Source organism: Caloenas nicobarica, chromosome 13, assembly GCF_036013445.1.
Source record: "Caloenas nicobarica isolate bCalNic1 chromosome 13, bCalNic1.hap1, whole genome shotgun sequence".
NCBI classification, from domain to species: Eukaryota; Metazoa; Chordata; class Aves; order Columbiformes; family Columbidae; genus Caloenas; species Caloenas nicobarica.
Window position 1 is genome coordinate 17,040,800 of NC_088257.1, and position 24,474 is coordinate 17,065,273.

Consider the following 24,474-nt stretch of genomic DNA (forward strand, 5'->3'; position numbering starts at 1 on the left):
GATGTGACTATGACTAAAAATAATATAGCTCTACCATCGAAAGAAAATTGCTGCTGAAAATGCAGAAACCCACATTATAAATGAAGGTTTTCCCCTGTTTGTTAAAGTCAGTAGTTGGGTTGAGGTTTAGCCGGTTCAGTTCAAGCCTTAAATCTGCCCAGCCAACCCAAAAGTCAATGTGAAACAAGAACTATTTCTCCCACCCCAGCAGATAACTTGATTTAGTTGTTAGTGGGTCCGTAACGTGGCCTCCCTGCTTCTTCCAGTGAGAGCATCAGTGAGACCCTCGTAACTAGTGCCGAGGTTACTCCACCTTCTGAGCAGTCAGTTGGGTCTCTGCATGTTGGAAACGCGCTCTTGTGCTGAACTCTGTTCCCAGTGAGTAACTAGGAGAAAGGAAAGGTATTTTAAAAGGTGGGGAGGGGGGGGTTGCTATAGCACAGGTTGTTAGTCCAGTATTATATTGCCAAAGTTGGTTTATACTGATTACGTCAGAGTAAGGTTGAAGTATCCTTGCAATAGACAATGATGGAATGAACCTAATCATAGTCAAAATGACTTTATAAACTTCCTGTGCACTCTACGACTGCCTCACGTTTTGCCTTGCAACAGAATGTAGCAAGCTAATATTACAGGTTTATTTCTTTTCTGCCTCTACATTTCTGGTAAACTAACACAAAATTCAGATGTGTACCGTTTCTATCCCGTTTCTGCCGGTGCGACCCCCAGCTCTGCCTCGGCCGGCACAGCCCGGTGCTGCTGGAGAAGGTGGGCATGGCAGCTGCTGCGCGGCTTGCCAAAGAGCGGTGGGGTTGGTTTGTTTCTGTGGAAGGAGAGGCATACAGGCATGCTGCCACAGGTGAGGTGGAACCAGGTTCGTTTCTTGACCACGCATCAGGCTTCTAAATAGACACAGCGCTTTTTTTTTTTTTTTTTTTTCCCTCTTGGGGTTTAGCCTCCAATTTCAGGTAAAACCCATCATTCTCTATCTGCCACTCTTAATAGGCAGCACTTCTAACTGAAATCCGTAGTGGCCCTGGTCCCTGATGCTACGTGGCAGATACCTTCAGATTTTCCAGAGCTGAACAGGGGATAGATGGTGCTGTCACCGTGCCGGAGCTCTGCCAGGGCTGCCGTCCTCTGCGCTGCGTCAGTTTTCAAGGGTAACGGATTTAATGAGTCCTGATAGCACTGCAAAATCTATATGTGATTGTTTTTACACTCTGTATTTGCCGGGTTTGTTATTTTACACGACGCGTGTTGCAGTGAAGATGCGGTAGGTCGTTGCACCGCGGAACGCCGTGTGCTGTGACGCACAAACTCGTCTCGGGGGTAAGGTGGGAAGGCAGGAACGCTGTGAACTGTCATTCGGGAGAGGCCTTGGACTTGAAGAGTTACTTCAAGCTATTGTTACTGCTTGCATTTAACAAATCCTCAGTTAGCAGAATGAAGTATTCGGCTCTGCAGAGACGTGGTGATGCCTCAGCGCTGGGGCTGAGGGAGGTGTGGGACCTCCTGTCCATGGCAGGACACGGTGAGAATTCACTGCAAACAAGCACTGTTCACCCTGGCCACCAACTTGACCCTTTTATGAATAATCTAGGGAAAGGGGTCAGGATTGTGTTAATTGCATGGTGCAGGGGTATAAAAAGGGCCCTTGCTTTTCCCTTAGAGGGTCTGTAATACAATAATTTTTCGCTGTTGGCAGGGGTGCTGCAGGAATTGAATTATGACTGGAAATTAGATACGCGTAGCCTGGCCAAAAGATCATTAAGGGAGATACGGTAATCAGCTGCCAGTGTTTAAGGGCTGTAAACACCAGGAAGAGAAGGATGGTTTATTTGGGTGGTCCGCAGAGTTGCAAGTAGGAGAAAAGGTATAAAACTGAGCAAATGAAAATGGAGGTATGAAGGAAAGAAGTCTAAATGTCAAGTGCTCTCAGCCTGGGAGACCTAATGCTCGAGTCGTGTAAAAGCATTACCAAACGTAACAAAAGAGAGAAATGTTTTAAGCTGAGCATGAGCTTGAGTGCTTTAATATATCTCTTTCACCTCTTATTTCCCTAGCTTTGTGTTTCATTAGCATTTTTCTTACCTTTTTCTCAACATGTGGTTTTTATTTGGCTTCTGAAGATGATAGTGCTTGAATTGATGTGTTATTGTAGAGGTAGCACAAACACTACTCCAATTATGATTTTGCCTTTGTTGCCATGGAGAAGTTTAAATCTATTTTCGGCTGAGGACTGATTATAGCTAGAACTAAGGGCAGGAGGTAACTGTAGCTTGGAAAGGTGAAAACCCACCTCCGCTGATACCTGAAGTCAGCCTGGCACAGAATGAGTTCCACGGCTCCCAAATCACTCCCATCTCAGTGCGGTTCCCTGCAGCTCTCACCTTCTGTTTCTTGATTTTGGTAGCTCTTCTCTGGTGCCTGCTCTTCCCGTGAGTTGCGAGCTCCTTCAGCTCTTTTGGACATGTATTTCTGGTTATTCTCTTCTACTCTGGATGTTTTCAAAGATTACCTAAGTTCAGTGTTCCCCATGGCCTTCACTCCCCAGTCACTTACCATCCTTGTGTTGGCTTTGTTCTGCGCTTCCAATGAGGCATGTCTCATTCAGACAGAGGTCAGGAAAATCTGGAGACTGTAACTAATGAATTGGTGTCCTCATTTGCATAATTGATGGTTGTACACTTCCTCAGTGACATGGTTTGCTGCGATACTTAAAGCTATTTTTATTTTTGACTTCTCTGCCCTGCTGTTCCCTGCCGTCTTCGCTGAAGGTACATTACAAGTCAGTGAAAAGCTAACCCCAAAGCCCAAATTTTACAAGTTCAGATCGAACGCCTTAATCCTTTAATGCTTTTCTGTTCACTGGCATATTTACAGTGGCTCAGCTCTAAATCTCTCATGGGTATTAGAGCAAGGGGAGTCAGTGTTTGTGACATCTGTGTGCTCGGGGCTGGAGTAGAGGAGAAAGAAAACACAGAGGAGGGAGAAGAGAAACAGATCAAAAGTGAGAGTAGAAATCAGTTCTTTCATATATTCCCTGGGGTTTTATGTTTAATACAATCTGATCAGAGGCCATGGCCAGGTCTCCATGAGGATCACCTTGATGAAAGCAACGTAATGGGTCGTGCAAGACGTAACCTGGGCTATGAGAAGGTGAATGTGGTGGAGAAGAGAAGGGTTTGGGGTGCTGCTGGTTGGGGAGCAGCAGCTGTGTCCCCTTTGCTGGAAGGTTTCTCAGCATCACGTTCATAACAAGGCTCAAGTGAAGGTCCTGCAGAGACTGTGAGTAGAGTCTGTGGAACGTCTGAGGAGATGGGCCCTCACCAGGCTGCTTGTTGCAGTATAAAAAGCAGTTTCCGGGGCCTGAAAAATCTTTTTGTGTTTTATAAAACTGGTCTTTTGGCTCCATTTACTGCTTACTTTTTAGCAAGTTTAATTATTAAGTTCCTGAAAATCTTTGCTTACACTTCACATGTTTGCACTTCAAACATAATTCCCACTTTTATCAACAAGAATATATTTTAAACTACATAATATCCAATGGTGGTGGCCCAGAATACTGCAGTTGGAAGCTGGCTAAAAATTCATGACTGTCTGTTTTAATAGCCTGGAAAAATCTCAAAACCTGGGACTTGGTTTGTTAGTGCCCCTGAGAAAAGCAGTGGCCTGAAATCTAGCAGCCCTTTGGCTTCTTTCTTCAGCTCCTTTCCCCTCTCCCCTGCATTGCTCGTACATATTATTTTGGTTTAACCATAACGCACAAAAACCTTTGCAAAAAGGATGGAATTGTGTAACATCAAGTCAGCTGTCAGTTGCGCGACATGGCGAGATCTGTTTCCGTAAATAAACTCTGAGCAGCGAGTCCAAGCGAACCTGCAGGGCGGCTCAGGGCGACTCCGCGGGATCCTGAGTGGGTCAGCGGGTGCGAGGCCCGGCGGGGAACGGGGCTGTGGAACCCCCCAGGAGCCGAACCCCTGCGGCTCTGGATCCCCCGGGTGGCAAACCCCCCAGCTGCAGGACCCCCGGGGGCTGCCAATCCCCCCGAGGCTGTGGAACCCCAGGGCTGCAGATCCCCCTGGGGCTGCGGATACCCACCCCGGGGCTGCCGAACCCCCAGGGTTGCCGAACTCCGCCCCGGGGCTGCGGATTTCCACCCTGGGGCTGCGGAACCCGCCAGGTGCTGAACCCCCGGGGCTGCGGATCCCCCAGAGGCTGCGGAACCCCCCGGGGCTGCAGAGCCCCCAGAGGTTGCAGAACCCCCCAGAGGCTGCGGAATCCCCTGGGGCTACGGATCCCCCCAGAGGCTGCGGAAGCCCCCAGATCCTGCGGAACTCCCCAGATCCTGCAGATCCCCCCAGAGGCTGCGGATCCCCCAGATCCTGTGGAACCCCCTGGGGCTGCGGATCCCCCAGATCCTGCGGATCCCCCCAGAGGCTGTGGGTCCCCCAGAGGCTGCGGGTCCCCCAGAGGCTGCAGTACCCCCTGGGGCTGCAGAGCCCCCAGAGGCTGCAGAACCCCCCAGAGGCTGTGGACCCCCGGGGCTGCGGATCCCCCAGATCCTGCGGATCTCCCCAGAGGCTGCGGAACCCCCCAGAGGCTGCGGATCCCCCAGAGGCTGCGGACACCCGGGGCTGCAGAACCCCCAGGGCTGCGGATCCCCCCAGAGGCTGCGGATCCCCCAGAGGCTGCGGACACCCGGGGCTGCAGAACCCCCAGGGCTGCGGATCCCCCAGAGGCTGCGGGTCCCCCAGATCCTGCGGATCCCCCCAGAGGCTGCAGATCCCCCAGAGGCTGCGGGTCCCCCAGAGGCTGCGGAACCCCCCGAGGCAGCGGACCCCCGGGGCTATGGAACCCCCGAGGCTGCGGACCCCCGGGGCTATGGAACCCCCGAGGCTGCGGACCCCCGGGGCTGCGGGCGCGGCTTGGCCGCGGTGCTGCACCGCCCCCTGCTGGCCGCCGGTGCCTGGTCTCCCGGTCCCCCGGTGCCCCCAGCGCGGCGGTCCCGCCGCTGCCCGCAGCCCGTGTTCGCCGCCCCGCTCCCCTGTTCGCCGCCCCGCTCCCCTGTTCGCCGCCCCGCTCCCCGGTTCGCCGCCCCGCTGCCGTTGGCCCCGGGCAGGTTCAGGGCTGTGCCGGCGGAGCCCGGTGAGTCCCGCCTGCGGGCCGGTATTTACACACCAGAGGCTGTTTCAGGGAGGAAGAGCTCCGCAAGACCACCTGATCCCTAATAACAACTCAATTAAGATTTTAATAAAACCCTTGCAGAAAGCTGGATGAGGAAGAGGCCCCTTGGAAAAAAAAAAAAAAAAAAAAAGCCGAGCGCAGCAAGTTTGCGCTGTGAGCTGCGTGGTGATGCACTGTTCAGCGTCTGTGGCTTTCCTGCCTTCATCTCCAGCCAAGCCACTGTCTCCAGCTGTCTCAGACGATTGCTGAGTCTCCTAAAGGCCCAGCTACGCAAGAGGCTCTGAGGAGAGTTCATGTAGCATTTCTCTCACCACCGGTTCCTCCTCCAATGTTGTCTCCATCTCTCTCAAAATCCAAAGGCATCTAGACGTCTTTCTGTCAGCAGCAGCAGTAAGTGCTTTAACACAAGTATCTCCTGGCTGGGATTTTCTGCCATCCTGCCTGTCCACATTCAGCTTTTCTATCATGTGTTTGCACCTTCTCAATAAGGCAAACGACTGCTTTGCCTGTTTTGACCTAACCTGCTTTACAAAGCTGCAGTGTTGGGTGATGGCTGTAAATTACTCTGTTTCTCAAAATCCAGCCACAGATTATTTTAATTCAGAGTGAAAAAGTGAAAGAATCAGAACTGAGTAATACTCATCCGTGTGTACCTGCAGACAGGACCTCTCACCCCCTCTCCAGCAGAACCACCAGCCCTGGGTATGCTGAAAGGTCCTGCTGCCATCACCAGGACACATTGACTTTTGTTTGTCTGTTAGTCAGGCTTAATCTGGAAAAAGCACACGCTGTGGAGGAGTAGGTGATTAATGCCTATGAAATCCTGGCCCGGGGAAGAGCCAGCCCTGCCAGATGTGATAATGTTGTCCTCTGACAAATGGTCATAGCTTGGCCTTCTTCAGATAACGATGTAGTTTTGTGCGTTGGCTTCAGATAGCAGTCCCACCAGGGAAGGGTTCTCTGTCGTACATCCATCCATCCCACCTCGGTGCTCCGCTCGCAGAGCTGATGGGCTTTGGCTGTACTTCCTCCTTTCATTGGCACTTCTGCACAGACTAACAATTGCAAATATGCGTTTCCATTTATCTCGCACCTTTCAGCTGGAAGTCTGAGTACTTGGCCCATAGGCACTAAGCATTGCGACACAACAGTGAGATATGCAGGGAGGACACAGGCGGTGCGTTGCTGTAACGCAGCTGTTTCTTGTAACGTGGCAGATACTTAGAATTCAAGCATATCTAAAGAGAAAGTTTGGACCGGCTGTTTTCAAACTTAATTGAGTTGTCAATCCATGAAGGAGTCTGTAGAGGTGTGGGCCCCGACACGGGGGGTACAGCGAGGACAGGGTCGCTTTTCCGAGGTGCAGGCACTACATCGCCTTTGGGAATGTCTCTCAGTAAGTCCTCAGCCTCTTATCCCGGCCCATGCAACTCACTGCCCTTGCAGTGGCCCTGATATAGCTGTATTTTGATATAACTCTATTTTTTTCTTAAAAACACCCCAAACAGTACCATCAGCTCCTGGTTCTCGAGGCCTGGCTGCCCAGGACAGTAAAGGTGCTCATGTACTGCTGTCATCTTACAACCTGGGAAATCTTATGTAAACTTTTAAAGGCGTACGTGTTTGTGCTTCATCCCAAAGCCCTGTGGGGACGGCAGCACTGCAGGGCACGTTAGCTCCGTTCTCAAACAGCAGTACGCTCTTCTTAAAAAAGCACGTCCGCAGAAATGCCTGCAGTGCCGGCTTTCTGCCTGACATTGCTCATGTATAATTGGTTATGTCAGGTCTACTGTAAAACACCATGAAAATGAAACTTCTTCCAGCAACAACTGAATTCTGGTAATTTCCAAGTCACGTAATTTGTTTCTGAAGTTGAGGTCCTATTTCCATGCTACGATGGCCGTACGTATCAGTTACGCAGGACGGGGTGCTGAAGATGGGCAGCGTGGCATCGAGCTTGAGAGATGGACACATCTAGAAGGCAGCTCATCCTTAGAGATGAGTTGTGCCTCAAGGGTGCCTCTTCCCCTCCACTGATAGCAAAGAAAATCTGGGTAAATAGCTCATAGACATCTACCTCGCAGCTTTACAAAACACCTGAAGGGAATCTGACGTGTGACTTTATAACTTGCTGAGGATGTTGAGCTTATGGGCCATTTGAATGAGCAGAAGACCATTCTTAAAATTAACCTTTGACATTTTAGTATGGTATTTACCACTTGTGCAGCAATCCTAAATCCAGATTGTTGGCTAAGCAGTATGTCAGGATGCCTAAACCCCGCAGCTGGTGTTTTCTGTCTTTATCCATATGTAACAGAACCACCACCCAGCTAATGAGCCTGCCAGGAGGAATTTGGGAAAGGGTGCTCGCAGGCCGAGCTTAAAATGTGCTGGCAGCGCTGTGCATGTGGGCAGTTTACATAGCATGCAGTTTAATTTCGGCTGTAACCACTACTGCTATTAGATTCTCATTATGCAGTAGTGTTTGCGAGCGTACGGAACAGAGGCTGTACCATTTAATTACATCTTCAGCAGTGGAAAAGTCCCATCCCATCTATAACTACCAGCCTAATTTGAAACCCCCTTTGCTCAAGAGCAGGTAATCCCACCCTTGGCCCTCCCTGCTTGTAGGAGCACATGAAGCTATCAAGTTTTTTCAGAGCATTTCAACATGCAGCATAAAGGCTTGAGAGCTGAAGCTGCCCTGAAAACAAAAAATAATAGTGTGATGCAAACTGAATTGTATCACTGCACCTTTTAATTTCTGGGAGACAGAAACGAAGGTGAAGATTGTGTGTGGTGCAGACTAGCAAAGAGCTATCGAGTTATCTGACTCTTGCATGCTTCAAGCATTTGAAAAAAACATATTCAAAACACTGAGCAATAAATACATGATGCCTTTAATATCTTGTCTGCTCAGATGGCTACCTGCTTCCTGTCCCCCCAAAATCCCTGCTGCCTTATTCTCAAACCTCAATCTACACCTAAATGTTTCTCAAAGAGGAGGAGCAATTTGTCAGTTTTCCTTGCGGTCAGGTAGGACTGTGTCGTATTGAACAAAGTACCCCAGTCATTTACAAGCCAAAGTCTCATTAATTCCTTCTCTGGCTTTAAGTGACTCAGCCTGCCCTTGTGCCTCAGCACGTAGTTAACAAGCTGCTTCTGCTGCGAGGAAAAGCTGGTTTCAGAGTCCTCTGCTGTCTCTTGCACCAAACTGCAGTCCCTCCCTGTCCCTGTAAAATGATTTGAGCTTAAACTAACCATACAAAAAGAAATCATTTCAGTGCCCCAGCTTGCAACATGGGCCCTGAGCAACGTGACAGAGGGGCAGGGAGCTGTGGCTGGGAGTGCAGAACAGGGGATTGTGAGTAGTTTTGCCAGCAATGTATCATGTAACTACACCCTTGCTTTTCTGCCCTGGGAAACACAGCTACAGTAGCTACTAACCTGATTAGCTGTCCTCTCAAGTGTTATATATGTGCAGGTACTGCCTGCACAGGCATCAGCAGTGTTTAGATTTGTACCTCGGAGGCTCATGCTAGAAGAAATGTCAAGAACACAGTGACAGTAAAGGAGCCTGGAGTGGGAGCTGTGCCTTGTAAGATGTAATACGGCGATATGGCATGTCACAGAGGCAGTTCATTCTTAACACCATCTTCTAATTCTCTTTTTTACTTTTAGTGTGGAAACAGTAAATGATGGGCAGTTTCACAGTGTGGAGCTTGTGATGCTGAATCAAACTCTGAACCTGGTGGTGGACAAGGGAACTCCCAAGAGCCTGGGAAAACTCCAGAAGCAGTCTTCTGCCAGCCTCAACACACCCCTCTACATCGGAGGTACAGTGAGTTCCTCTGGACTTTCAGATTTTAACAACTCCTCTCAGAAGCAAATCATCTTCCATCCTATAGCCAGCCCCTCAGCACACGCAGGGTCTGTCTTGTACGGCCATGGCAAGAGCAGGCGGTTTGTCATCGCTAAAGCTTTCAGAACTGGCTGGCACCAAGATGTCATGGTGGAAGAATATCACACTCATGGCAAAAAGGCAAATCGGTAGTCAGTAGTTTTAAATATGCCATAAACGAGCTGTATTTCTGCTGGAAATTGAATAGAGGTCTAGTCTAAAATTTTTTTTTGGAAAAAAAGTGTATTAAGATGTCCAAACCATAGTAACATACAAGGTGACTAAGAACTTCTTGGCTGGTAGTTTTATCATTGGAAACTGAAGCCAGAGTTTAAGTATTAAAAAGATATGAGAGTTGACCCAACCTTGGTTAGGAAGTTTTTTCCCGTTCCGTACTGAATTTAGGGGAAAGGAGGAGCCAAGTATGGTGGGGAGCAGATGCCCAGAATAATGAGTATCCCACTAATTAGGTATCTGGATACGAAGGCTGTGCTCTGCCAGAACCACCAGCGCTGTTCTGGACTGAATGTTGAAATCTCTCCCTTTCGGTGACACAGAGTTCTTGACTTTTTAGTCAGGGTATTCTAAATACCAAAATCAGCAGAACAATAATAGACTCAGAAAGTCTTTGGGCTTTTTCTAACAAAATCACTGAAGCCAGTAGTAAAAACTCTTACTAGCTTCACTTGGTGCTGGTCAAGCCTTTTGTAAATAATTCCTTTTAATAATACTTTTCTGAAAGAACCCTGAATATTGCCCTTGTAAATCAGAAAACTAGCTAATCTTGCTTTGTACAGAGCAGAACTTTTATAATTGGCTTCTATTAAGAATGTCACAGGCTATTAAAGAGCATTATGCATCAAAGATAATCTGCTGGTGAGGCCATCACAATTTCTGCCTTTAGCACAGCATGAAAGATACCACCCCACAGCAATTTATACACAGGGAGCGTGGGAAGTAATCGCATGGAAAAGCTTTGTTAATGGATGAGCATTGGGGATCAATACTAATTCTCAAAAGAGACCTACAAAAATGCATTTACAGGACAAATCAGAGCCCTGAAATGAAGGACTGTTGGGTACCAGAAGCCATGGGCTCAGTGGAGACTTATTTATTGCCCATTAAAATTCTTCTTGCTTCTTTCTAAAACCTCACCGTTCCGCACGTGCCACCTCTGCGCGTAGCATTCCCGTGGATGGCCCCTGCCTTTCCACTTAACAATGTTTAGTCAAAGTAGTTGATTAAATTACCCCAGAGCAATTGTTCCAAACCTACGCTAAGCTTTAAGACAGACTTGAGCCTTCGTGTGCCCACAGCCTTGTCCGTCTTGCCAGCTACATCACCTGGTCCAGCAACTTTCCTCCTAATGCACAGTTAAACAAAGATGCTGGTTTTGGTTTAAGACCATCTTTAGCAGTGGAGTTACTTAGGGATAGCAAATTCAGAGGACTTACACGGTTGAAAACGGAGCATTTCCCTTATGAGGAAAGGCTGAGGGAGCTGGGGCTCTTGAGCTTGGAGGAGACTGAGGGGTGACCTCATTCATGGGGATCAATATGGAAAGGGGGAGTGTCAGGAGGATGGAGCCAGGCTCTTCTGGGTGACAACCAATGGTAGGACAAGGGGCAATGAGTACAAACGGGAACACAGGAGGTTTCACTTAAACATGAGAAGGAACTGTCATATTCTTCTTATGTAAGCTTGGGCAAGTGGTTTTCTTTCTTTCCTTTTCCAGAATAAGGACAATGAGGCTGGGCTACCTTACAAAGGTTCTATACAAATCAGTTCTTTAAAGATTATAAGGGGCTGTGACAAAAGAAACGTTAGCAATTATAATTTATGTACTATCATTGTAACGGTGAGGGGTTTTTTTTGTCTGAAGGGATCCCGACCTCCACTGGATTATCCTCACTGCGCCAGGGTGCAGATAAGACACCAAATGGTTTTCATGGATGCATTCACGATGTCCGCATCAATAACGAGCTGCAGGATTTCAAGGATTTACCACAGCAGTCACTAGGAGTCCTTCCTGGCTGCAAATCCTGTAACATCTGCAAGCATGGTATTTGCCGGTCCCTAGAGAAAACAAGTGTGATTTGTGAATGTCACCCAGGCTGGACAGGACCCCTGTGTGACCAGGAAATTGGAGACCCCTGTCTTAACCACAAGTAAGTTCAAACGAATGCTGATGGGAGGGCAGAAGCTTTGCAGCTAATGCATATTTCAGATTTTGTCTTGTAACACCACATCTGACTGTGGAGGTTATTGACAGCTGTCAGTCAGCATCCACGGCAACTCTCAGTTTCCACTTCTTGTTCTGACGTTGCTCACTCTCTGAAGGAGCTCTTTGTCCTGGAGGAGCCAAGCTGTTAATACTGCAGGTCATACTTTCAGCTGAGACTTTACACATTAAAATAGGAAAACTCCTGTTAACGGGTATGGGTCCGCTGCCTCCGGGCGGGAGGGACATGTTACAGGGATACACTCACAGCACCTTTGGACCCAATATTCAGACTAACTCCCTAAAGACATTCTGCGCTCCAGCGTGAACAGTTTTAAATTTCCCAAATAGCTGACTTAAATATTACACTCTGAAACAGCCCTTTAAAGTGCAAGTTTAAAAGATGGCATGGAGTTGCATGCGAGGGGAGCATGAGTGGAAAAGCATTCACAGTTCAAAGGCTCAGTAACCACATCTCCATCAGAAACACAGGATGAATCACTTACTTATGTCAAGTACACACGGAAACCGTCCAGTGCAGACCAGCAGTCTGCATAGCTCAGCGCTGTTTCATAAACAGATGGAAGTACTTTTGTTTTAGAAGGTACTTTGGTTGCGCTATCCATGGAAGGGGCTTTTCACAAGCACATACTTTTGACAGGTAAATTGACACGGTGAATAATCACTCTCTTAAGGGCAGAAATTTAACTTGGCAGAGGTACCATTTTAAACTTTCTTCTGGGTCTAATTCTGCAAAGTACTGAACACTGGAAGGTGTTGAGAAGCACCTGACAGTTTACAGGTCAAAGCTATGAAGACCAAGTGAAGAAACAGTCAGAGGCCCAAACGTTTCCTTGAATTTCCAATGTCAACATGAAGCTGTTGTAGCTGGACAGAGAAAAATGAGGGTGTTCCAGATGTTTACATGATGAGGGATTGTTTTTCTCATACTCCAAGGAGGGTGATGCAATAATGAATGTATCCCCCTTGCTAAGAAAAGTAGCTCTTTGCATTATAATGCTCACATACTGTCCCACCTTTCATTAAATCACTTCGGCCTTTTGGAGTTGACTCCTTAAAGCCAAGCCCCTTGTGTCCAGGGCAGTACGGCATCCTGCTGGCCGGTGTCTGCTCCAACACTCGCAGATTAGTACTGGTTTATATAGACTGTGACTCCCATTGTTAGTATTTTGCATGTCTCGACCTGGCTGAAAGTGCTTTTGTAATTTGTGCTTTTTAGCTGAAAGCTTAAAAATGAAATGTACAAGGATTCAGCATAAGCAGGGAACAATTTTAAAGTACCAGAAAGAGAACAAACAAAAATAAGAGAAAGACATGGGTTTATGTCAAGAAGGACCTGATATAGCAAGGGTGTATAAGCCCTGAGCAGTTTTCCATTGGCTGGACAGTGTTGCTTTCTTCCCTGTCCTCAGCCCATTCCAAGTCTGTCTCTGTCCCAGAAGTGGGGATTGTGTCAGAGAACCTGCTAAGGATCAATAACCCCCATGGTATTCCTCAGAAATACCAAAGCTCACACACAGCAAACCACATGAGACAGCGAACCCTTCAGCTACAACCGCTCGTGAATAAGTCTGTGCATAGCTTTTCCACAAGCACCTTCATTTATCACACTGTTTTTCATCACCTGATATTATTTGCAGAGTAATTCTGCTAAGGAAGCCTGGGCATGCAGCGGGATTGTTGGCACTTAGTTCTACACGCTGACGCTGTCAATGTGAGCTGACTTGTGTGGATGCCAAGCGTTGGCCCATGCTCGTGGAGGAGCCTCATGTTTTTCAAAGAGATCACTTAGGATCACTAATCCTAAATATATTCTCTGAACGTTATCCAGTATTCACTGAAAATTCACAGTTTCTTTAGAGTGTTTGACACTGAACTGCTGTCTTTGGATTAGTATCCTGGAATTAAACGGGCAGACCCAAAAATCCCTGGGAAGAGGAACTTGCGCATCTCATACAGGCCAGCTCTAAACGCTTCTCTTTCTGCAGGTGTCTGCACGGGAAGTGCGTGGTGGCCAACGTTGCTTATACGTGTAAGTGCACGGAGGGCTACACAGGTGTGTACTGCGACAAGAAGAACAACTCCTCCAATCCCTGCAGGATTCTGAAATGCAACCACGGGCAGTGTAAAACTTCCGAGCACGGGGAACCCTACTGCGAATGCGAACCCAACTACAGCGGAGAGCACTGTGACAGAGGTACGCTTGGCCGCAGGGCTGCTGCATTTCTGCTTTACACTCTTCCATGTGACTCGTATTTGGGGGTAAATGGCAAACAGTAGAAGATAAAGCAAAGTCAGCCTCTGCAGATCAACACAGGGAGGAGAAGAGAACACCACCACAGCTAGCTCTGCTACCCATACATATGGAAAGGGAGACATCTGTAACGAGGGTTTTCTTCTCTGTCTCCTGAATCCTCGAGGTTTGCTGCTCCCAGGATTCTGGTGGCATGTTTAAAGGAAAGGTTGCCGTGAGGTTTACCCTCAGCAAACACAGATTGGCGAATTGCAATGCTGGGAAAGGACATCTTACCCTGCGTACCAGGGGCTTTTGTAGATGACATTAGCAGGACCTGGAAGGCGGGAGGTACTGCTCACCTGAAGTGCCAGTAAAGATTCTCAGCTTGCTCCCTCTGGTGCAGCTTGGTGGGTTTCCTGGGAATCCCACAGATCATGCTGGACTTTCCTACTAGGGCTGGGGCTCAGCTCTTCTGCCCTGACCTGGAAAGACTCACTGGAAACTCGCTGAGTTCTATCTTCGTCCCTTCTGCCTTTTTTTGTTCCTGTACAGAAGGAAGGAGCTGGCTTCTATTATTTTTGTTTAGGTTGTGCCTCTCCTGTGAATGAACCACAGACTTTCCAAATTATACACACATACAGCCTCACCAAAATGGATCTGGCTGCTGCAAAGTGCCTGCGGAGCGGCACAGGCATCGTCAGGTACCCCAGATTGCTAATGTCATGCAGAGTGGGCTGACCTTTGATCCTGAGAAGCAGACATAGTAAAACTAATTCATATTTTGCAGGAGTGTTGCAGGATTCAACACTCAGCATTCATTAAAGCACTTCCAGAAGTGCTGATCAAAGCCAGCAGGCCTGCCTGGCCTCTGCCGTGTGCCGGATATTACACATTTGTGTAACACAAGCTCTGGTTTGACGGCAGGTACAAAGCAGTAAAAGATTACGGTCCTGCTCATGCCATCTGTTTGCCTTGAATATCATTATATGTACAGGGCTGCCTGCTGATGTTTGGGGAATAGCTGGCAAAATAGTTACGGCCTTTTTTTTTTTTTTTTCTTTTTTCCTTTACGTCTTTGTTGTCTTACCAGAGAATCTCTGCCAAGGAGAGATCATTCGAGAAGTCGTCCGTAAGCAGCAGGGCTACACGTCGTGTGCCACGGCCTCCAAAGTCCCGCGCCTGGAATGCCGCGGCAGCTGCAGCAGCGGGCAGTGCTGTGTCCCGCTGCGGAGCAAGAGGCGGAAATACTTCTTCCAGTGCACGGATGGATCCACCTTCACAGAAGAACTGGAGAGGCACGTGGAATGCGGCTGCTCGAAATGCTTATAAGCCATTCTCCAGTCTCTTGCCACTTTAATCAACTCAGAAGCGCTATCAAAATGGGACCTATTTACTTTCAGAGTGAAGAAGAAGAAAAGAATTATTAAGTATATTGTAAAATAAGCAAAAAATAGAACTTATTTTTATTATGGAAAGTGACTATTTTCATCTTTTATTATATAAAGTATCACACCACTTTGGGTATATGTATCATATAGTGAGTTATTTTTACTATGGAAGTTTTTTAACAGTCGTAAGAAAAAAAAAAATTCAAAACTTAAAATTAAAAAAAATATATATATATAAAGAAAACATAGCCTAACAGGAGAAACGTGGGGGTGACTTTATATGTATGCACAAGGAACAAACGTAAAGGTGTTCCAAGGACCTGCCACAGAACTGATATGGGCTGAAGAACTCTCCGAGGCTCTGGGTGGGTCTCCTGAGAGCGGATCCCCGCGACCCACAGCCATCCCGCCTGCCTGGGCACCCCGAGAATCCTCCCCCTCCACCCCTTGCTCTGCCTGACGCTGCCGACGCCGCTTCGCTCCTGTACAGTGGCTCCGCTTGCTGGTCTTGAACTGGTTCCCTACAGCACGTAGGCACTGCCGTAGCTTATTTGACTATTGTAATACTATAATGCATTTTTTGCTGTGTATGTTGTATTTATCTGTGTTCACACTGTATTCTTCAGCAACTGTATCTATAGAGCACAGGCAGCTTTATCCAAAAGAAGGGGACGGGGGGAAAGAAAGTGGGGAAATATATGTTGCTTTGGGAAATTTGGGGGCAAAGTGTGAAATAAGTGCTAAGTAACGCCTAATAAATGACATAGTACTTTTGTGTAAACTCCTCAGCTATGTTATTTCCCAAGTTTGTGCCTTCTTGCTCCCAGCCTTGAGCCCTTTTTTGTATATGAAATATAAGGAATGCACTGCTACATAGTTTGTCACGCCTTGACACTTTAACTTGTAAAGAGCATGAAAATATTGCAGGTGCCAGAACATAGCTGCAACGTAACAGCTTTTACTCCCGGTGTCGCTTGATCCAGGGGTGTAAGCTGGGCTGTAGCTGCCTGTTCATCCACATGCTGGTACCCAGCAGCTGGCTGCTTTTCCACAGCTTTTTAAACGAGCAGAAGTTGCACTATACCCACGTGAAGGTATTCAGCCGACGTTTGTCCACCTTAGCAGCCCTCTCTGCACAGGGAGAGATGTCACAGCTCCGTCCCACCCTCTTCTCACCCTTGGTGCCGATTGACCGGTTCAGCCAAAGCTTTTCCACCTGCACAGCTTCGTGTCCTGCACTCCTGTCTCCCAAAGGGCTCCCGATAACTTTAGCTGTGTTCAGAGCAAACGCTGAATATGAAATGGAAATCAATGCAGGGATAAATTCTCACTGTGAATGTGAGGCAAAAGTTGACTCTGGGAGTAAGTTTGATTTTTGGAGGGTTTTTGGCAGGGCTACCTTTCAGGGTCAGTAAGTACATGCAAAGAGTACCATGGATACCTTGAAATTTCTTTTATTGTATGTTTCAAACATCTCCATCAACAACTGTCCCATTATCAGTGTAATGTCTTTTGCTAATATAGCAAGTATTATGGCCCTTTCTTCAGTTTCTCTGAGGTAAAGTCAGAGATGATTCCTAGTAGCTGTAAGCTCCTTTGGGGAACACTCACTGGTCTCGCCAAAAAGATTCAGCAAAGGATGAGTGGGAAAGTTGAATCAAGTAAATGGGGTTCCTGTTTGACTAGGGCTTTGGAAAGCTGCACGGAATGCAACCCTGCCATGACAGGTATGAAGGTTTATTTCCCATTAAAGAGAAGTGACAATCTACCCATCACACACCCAGAAAGCTCTAACGTGCTTCACGTTCTTCAGCTATGTCAATCTCTCCTTAACTGCAGCGCTTCGTTCATATTTATTTCTTACTACCAGAGCAAGTTCAGCAGAAGAGACATAACCAATATAATGGCTATCTTGGAAGATAAATATCAGTATGTGGAGCCTGTGATCAGTGAAACAAAACAATCGCTAGTTAATGTGCCAAACTGATTGAAACAGTACAGCTCAAGCCAGGGAAAAACTAACCCTGGGTCTAAGTTCTGTGGGCTGCCTTTTATTTTGAATATAATGTCAGAAGCTCACACCAGCTGGAGTTTGTGGTGTACAACAAAAATCACCCAAACCCACAACCTAGAGGTTTTGGAAATTCGTGCAAGTAACTGCAGACCCTTGTGCAAATATGTGTCTGGCACGCCACTGCCATTAATGTTTCATTCCTGCTTAAAACGCTTTAATTTCTAAAGAAGCAGCTGCTATGGTGCCAGGCAGAAGAAATCCAGACTGCGCAGTGGCTCACAAGCCCCCCGTGAGCTCCACTGTGCGATTTGTAGCCACTAAACTGCCAAGGCCTGCAGGAACACGGCCCCTTTTGAACCCCTAAAACTGTGTTCGCTTTGTCCCTGAGCAGCAATGCATGAGAAAGAAGGTGACATTTACTCGTGGCCTCGCACCTGCCTGAGGGTGCTTTAAAAGGAATGACCTTGACTGGCAAGGCAAAAGCCATTGTCTTATTAAAACCTCACTCTGGGATTTAGTTAAGCCAAGCCTTGCAGCAAAGTGACCAGCAACAACTGAGCAAGGCTTTTTGTCATGGCACTTCGATGTTAACCATTGGGATAAAGAACTAGGAATATCTATTTTGTAACCAAATGATGCAATTTTTGTATGCTTTTAGGCAGCACTTGCCATTGGATAGTGATGCTTTATGTCACTGATTCTCTATTGTGCTATAGAATTATTTTATGTTAAGAATAAAAAGCATTCAGATGTGCCAAAAATGTGAGGTTAACTGAAGTGTAATTAGCTCTGAAAGTTCCTCTGTAACCTGCCTGATGTTACAATAGATTTCAAGAACTGCGAGTACAATGCAGTAGTTTTTACCTCTATAAAGTTTTAATATAAAGTGAAGAAAGATGCTTACCCTTAAAAAATGGCAATGCGGACTGGTGTGAACTGATGTATTTTATTAATAGATTCTCATTGTGATGTTAAGTTTAAATAAATTGTTGGGTTATGGAAGATTGTAACATACCTTGTGGTGCAGATTATTTCTATCTGTATTTGAGGTGTTGAGTCCAACCTCTTAGAGTACGTGAGGTAACTCACGAAAAATGATGGGGGAAGCTACACAGGTTCCTCTTGGACAAATCTAGTCAGAGAATGGCTGTAGTTAAACATAGTATGAACGGTGGTTACATATTTTTATGGCATCACAACCTAATGTTTTAGGAGTCTTACACACACAGATGAATTAAGCCACCTCATTTTTGAGCCTGGGCTTCATCTTCAATGAAATACTTCATTTGCTGCCTTTTTTTGTTTAATGTGTGAGAAAGGCCTGCAGCAAAAACGTACCTATTAACTCATGACAGAATAAACGAAGAAATATTGGGAATTGGGGTCAGAGGAGGGCTGACTGAGGAAATGGAAGTCACCCAACCAACAGTGGATGACAAAGATCTCATAGTGTCCTGGCACGCCTATATTCCAAATTTGCTCCCACACCTGTAGCTGATTATTATCATAACAGACCTCTTCTGTTCATTGCCTTCCAGCCTTAGCACAGAACAAAAGGAAGCTCCCACCTAGTCCTCAGCCTTCCCTCACCCATATCCCTGTGTAACACTCACATGTTGCTAATTACGCATCAAACTATGGCGCTTGGAGTTGCTTTTGCCATTCCAAGCAAAGCTGGTGACAGCAGTCAGCCAATAAAAACACTCAACCTTAATGAGTATCATTAAGCCTGAACCATGAAGGTTAATTATATAATTGTAGCAGATGGTAGCGTTTTAACCTAAAGCAAACCCAGCTGAGTCCACTAAAAAAGCCAGCAGGATCTGTTCAAAAATTCCTAAGTCCTGGCTGAAGTAACAGGTCTGCACAGCAGTTATTTGCATTGCCCGTGGCTTTGCAGTGCACAGGTTCCTCGGCAAGCCCTCAAGCAGCCGCAGCCCAAGGGTACAATGCTCCTTTGTGCTTCTGCTTGCAGAAGGTATCGGGTGTTTTTTTTTTTTTACCCATTGGTCTGGGGCAAACAGTGCTGAGAAGCTGTCTATCCCAGGTTCCTTTATCTTTTTTCTAGTCAGCAGGGATGAGTCAGACGGTGTTGCTGCTTGCAGGGTGTTTGTGAGTTTTTGTGTTGTTCTCGGTGGGTTTTGTCACTTCTGGTCTCTGTGACCTCTTTTATGAGTTACCTCCCAATTCCTACTTCAGCTTATACAAGAACACCTCACAACTGACAGACAATAGACAGCCAGAATTGCCTTAGTTTTGCCAAGCCCGAGGTGCTCTTAAGTAATCCCTTTGGTTTAAGGCGCTCCCGGGTGGGTGCGGTTGTTTCACACACGGGGATCCCCCCCCGCAACTCCCAGCTCCGGCGCTGCGCGGGCTCTGCCAGCAGGTGGCGCGGGAGAGCGCGGTCCGGCCGCTCGGCGGCACGTTTGGGACTGGGACGGACTGGGACGGAGTATTTCAGCTGGAAGGGACCTACAACGACCAGCTAGTCCAACCGCCTGAGCAAGTCAGGGCTGACCAAGTCCAAGCGTGTCACTAAGGGCATTGTCCAAATGCCTCTGACAGCCTTGGGGCACCGACTGCCTGCCTGGGAAGCCTGTTCAGCGTCTGACCACCCTCTTGTAATGAAACGCTTCCTCATGTCCAGTTTGAAGCGCCCCTGGTGCAGCTCCGAGCCATGGGATCCCGGGGAGAAGATGTCAGCCCCTCCCTCTCCATGTCCCCTCCTCAGGAACCTGCAGAAAGCCATGAGGCCGCCCCTCAGCCTCCTTTTCTCCAAACTCAACAAGCCCAAAGTCCTCAGCTGCTCCTTACAGGGGCACGTGTATGTGACACGTGGGGTTTCTGGAGAGTTTTAAATCATATTTTCTCCGTTTTTATTGATCCTGTGACGTCAGCTTCCCAGTGTTGTTCACATTGGTCCTGTAAGGGAAGGAGACCCTGCTGTCCCCATGAGCTGCGACTTGGCATGGGGTCACTGTGGTCAGGAGCCTGCAGCCCATCCCAGGAATGTGCAGGACCAGCAGCAGGAGGATGACCCTGCCGAGCCCTGGGAGGACACGTGCGGGACCTGAGGGTCTCCAACACTTCGTCACCATCCCTCCGCAGCAGGACGACAGCTCTGCGTGCTGGTGTGCAGGGCAGCTGGTGCCTGTGCACTGTGGTGGCCTCAGGAAAGTGTCACGAGGCTGCTGTTGATGGTACCACCGTTACTTTGGTGCTAGCACCTTATGGAGTAACAACTGATTCTGCTGTTTCTACCCTAGTTCTGCTGCTGTTTGCTCACACACTGCATGCCCGTGGAGTTCGTTACCCAGCAGGGCTCTGCTCCAAGCTGGCAGGTGCATACCCCTGCAGCCGTGATACCTGTTGGCTGTGCAAGAAAGCGCTGCAGTTCCTTCGCGCACCTTCAGCCCTTAGAGAGCCCTGCAGGCAGCGAGGAACTCCTCGGGCATGTAACAGAGCACACACGTGGCACGAGTAGCACTTGTTAGTATGAGGAAGCTTAAACTTATACCGTGACACAGAGGGGCAGCCCATAGTCTCACAAGCAGGAGGAATAAAAGTTGCTGCAGGACTTGCATAGCTTTGCATCTTGTTTCTATGTGATCTTTTGACTTTCTCCTTTCCCAGGTCTTCTGTGATTTCAAAGTGAAGTGACGCTCAGGGTAACCTGGGGATGACACTGCCTTCTACTATTGTCTGTGACTCTTGTCCCCACGGCACAAGGATCACTCCTCTTTTGTAAAAATAATCATTTATAACCATAGTGTCTCACCTCGGGAGGAAGAATACACATCCTGCTTCAGAGACATGTGGAAGGGAGCAAAGAGGGTTACGTGAGTCCCACAGGATCTATGGCTTTTGTGCTCAAGGAGTAGCTCAAAGCTCTGGGGAATCAGTCCATTGTGTTTTCAGTGGTCCGCAGCTGCACGTGTAACCAGGCAGCTCCCCTGCCGTGCCTCACCTGCAGACGACAGGAGAACCGGGACCCTGTGCCGCTCCACGCCACCGGCCGTGTGCTGCCATCCCATGCTCCTGTGTTGGCACCTTGATCCTGCCCCACCACCTTGTCTCCAGTGCCGAGACCCAGATCCTGCACTAGCGCAGGGGATGACTTGCTGCAAAGACAGAAAAAGCCAAAAATTAGCTACAGATTTCACCACCTTGGCAAAATGGCAGGAGGCTTTGGTGCAGCACAGGGCTATTCCCTAGCCTTATCCTTGGAAATGGTTTCATCTGAAACTTAAAACACAGGACAGACACGAAACATGAAATCTTCGCTTGAGGAAACTGCATTTTTGTGAAGCGACAAGCAACTGGAGCCACGGTCCTCCACTGAGAAGGGTTGTCAATGATGGGCAAATGACTCAGCCCTGCCTTAGACACTCTTCATGCAGAGCGAGGTTACAGGAACCAAATACCACAAGGTAATTTACGTTGGGACTTCACAGCACGCGAGATACTATCATGCTTTCACCTAGCATGTGATAAGAGCACAGACAACAGACAGTTACTTTAGAGGAGCTTAAACTTCCTTCATTATACCTCAGCATATTTTGCACCTCTTAAACTGCCCTAGTTTTTTTTCTGAGTAAAGCACTCACTGAATTGGAGTCGTGAGGCTTTTTAAAAAATTTTTATTTTCTTTTAACTTTTTTTTTGGTAACTGTGTTAAGGTAAATACCGAAGTATGGTGCCGAAGTATGGTTTAAAGCACTAAGATCCAGCTTGTTGACTTCAGTCATACCAATAAAGAAATGAGGTTCTAATATAGTAATAAGACAATTTGTGTATCACCCCGAAACATCTTCATAGGTAACACTGGTTTAAAAAAGAAAATCCTTGCCTTTAGGTATGTCATTCATATAGGATCCTCTCACATTGATTCATCCCACACAGACCCTGTATAGGATTTTAGTATAGTTGTTAACAACTATCACCTGGAATTGGTTCTATAAATATGTGTATATATATATATACACACATTTATATTTATATAGGAAACCATACATCCACCTTCAGATTTATTCTTACTTATGGGATATTCAAATAGTGTGGTGGCTGACATACAAACAGCTGCACTCTAAAAGTGCTCATAACCTATGAATCAACTTGATCTGAAAAATAAGGAATATTCTGAAAGTCTCACAGGCCCGTGTTAAACTTCTAGTTTGAGCAAAACCTCTACTCTGAGACAGAATAAAGATGATGAGGAGCTGAGTTTGGCTTATTTTTTCATATATTCTGTGTTAGCTGAAGATATTGAGCTAAAGCATTTCACCTTCTTGTGAAGAAGTGCGTAAACCAAACTTTCAAGTTTCCTCATCTTGTTTTTAATTGAACAGCCCTCAGTTCATTAATTATCACAGCACCCATTATTCAAATTCTTAACATGGGGAGATGAATTAAGAAGGTTTGCTGGACAAACAGCTTAAAGTGGGCATCCAGTGTATTCAAATTCAGAACTTGCTGCTATGAAACCCATGCACAAAATACCTATTTTTGTCCCTGACTGAAGGCAGAGGCCAAGAAAGCAATCACCAAATCTGCATTGCTGGAAAGGGAGAATTCTAATTTCCTCAGGGAAAGGCTGGGTCAGGAAGTTTTCTGCCTGTTCCGAGAAGAGGAATTGGATAGCTGTCAGGCTGCAGACTAGGCTGTTCGTGTTTTTCTGGGTTGCAGGTATATGTTTATTACTGGCACTTCCCAGGGATGGTATTTCATTTCCTCTAGAGTTAGAAGGTGTGTGGTAAACATAGTCGGCGTGCTGGAAAAAGTGCCTCAGGATTAAGGTACTGAAAAACCTCACTGCAGATCTGTTTTCCCCAGCCCCACCAGAGATGTCTGCGCAGCACCAGGCAGCTCATTTTACACAAAACATTCCACACTGCACAGTCTGGTGACAGGCAGGAAATTAAAGACTCTGTCTTACGATCACAGTGTGTATTCATGAACGGGCACAAGTTAACTTCCAGGTAGCAGATAAATTCTTATATTCCCTAATATGTATGTAAATGCCTGTGTTTAAAATTTCAATAGTAAACTACATGGCAGTGAAAAACCGCAAAGCCACACCAAAATTTCCTCTCTTTAAGAATAACAGATGGGAATTTCCACAATTACATGCAGCTTACAGAGAGAAGTTCTGCACTCCTGTTATTACGCTCTTAACTTCCTTTAAAGGACAAGAAGTAAACATTAAGAAGACTACAGAGCGAATTTTCCAAATACAGTCATTTCAGAAAGGAAACATGATGAACGGGAGATGGCACCTACATGAGAATTTCAGCGGGTTTTTTTTAATGTAAGGTTCTGCATAAAAATGAAGAAATCTTTTTATGACAGCTTTTAGAATGAAACCCAACAAAATATCGGTGTTCAAAGTAGATGCAAAACCCCAAAATGAGACACCGGGCTCCTTCTTTGTGCACAAAGGTAGCCGGCTTGGGGAGCAAAGCTCTGCTGGCCCCACTGAACAGGAGCTGAGGACAGGGCTGCAGCTGAAATCTTTCCTGGAGCAGAGCTTTTAGAGCCATCCTAGGTCACAGAAATTGACCTAGAATTACAGGGCACTTTATCATAAAGAGTGAGTGGGTGAGAATAGCTGTCTGCCCCATCAGGAGTTCTTGCTGGAAAACTCAGGTTTTGTGAGCAGCAGGTCAGAGGTCTCAGCAGCTGCCCACCGTGGAGACTATCTACAAACTCCGTAACAGGGCGTTAAATGTCAGCCTATCCTTGTACCGTGTGAGGAAAAACTTCCTGAGGGCTGAAGTTATTCATGTAGTTATTGGAGTTCAGGCACCGGCAAGTAAAATAAGCAATTTCCTGAAGCGCTTCTGGTGTGTTAGTGTGTGAGCGCTTCCACTCCCAGGCAGGGGAAACGAAAATCAGACTTCAGCTCCCTTCTTTATGTACCGAAAAAGAGCGTTCATGCAGTACTTGTGCCCCGGGAGCCAGGCAGAGGGAGAACTCTGGGGTGGCACCAGCTTGGTGGGACACCCCAGTTCCACAGCGGCAGCTGCCATGGCAGCACAGACCCCTCTTGCCCTGTGCCCTCTTTGGGGGTCCTTGTTAAGTGTCTCACTCCCGCACGACCAGGGCAGCCGGCGAGGAGTGTTGTGTCCAGTTCTGGGCCCCTCAGTTCCAGAAGGACAGGGAACTGCTGGAGAGAGTCCAGCGCAGCCACGAAGATGCTGAAGGGAGTGGAGCATCTCCCGTGTGAGGAAAGGCTGAGGAGCTGGGGCTCTGGAGCTGGAGGAGACTGAGGGGTGACCTCATTCATGGGGATCAATATGGAAAGGGGGAGTGTCAGGAGGATGGAGCCAGGCTCTTCTGGGTGACAACCATGATAGGACAAGGGGCAATGGGTGCAAACTGGAACACAGGAGGTTCCACTTAAATATAGGAAGAAACTTCTTCATGGTGAGGGTGCCAGAGCCTGGCCCAGGCTGCCCAGGGAGGTTGTGGAGTCTCCTTCTCTGCAGACATTCCAACCCGCCT

General features: G+C 47.2%; 1 protein-coding gene across 4 annotated transcripts in view; it reads left to right on the top strand.

The window, feature by feature from the left end:
* The window catches only part of SLIT3 (slit guidance ligand 3), a 499,513-nt gene extending 481,556 nt beyond the window's left edge, over positions 1-17,957 (top strand). For all 4 annotated transcript variants that reach the window (XM_065643840.1, XM_065643839.1, XM_065643841.1 and 1 more), the window contains 4 exons: positions 8,872-9,026; positions 10,974-11,259; positions 13,322-13,530; positions 14,660-17,957. In XM_065643840.1, coding sequence (XP_065499912.1) covers positions 8,872-9,026; positions 10,974-11,259; positions 13,322-13,530; positions 14,660-14,898 — 889 coding nt within the window. In that variant the 3' untranslated portion in view covers positions 14,899-17,957. The remainder of the gene's footprint in view (positions 1-8,871; positions 9,027-10,973; positions 11,260-13,321; positions 13,531-14,659) is intronic.
* Positions 17,958-24,474: the final 6,517 nt, after the last annotated feature.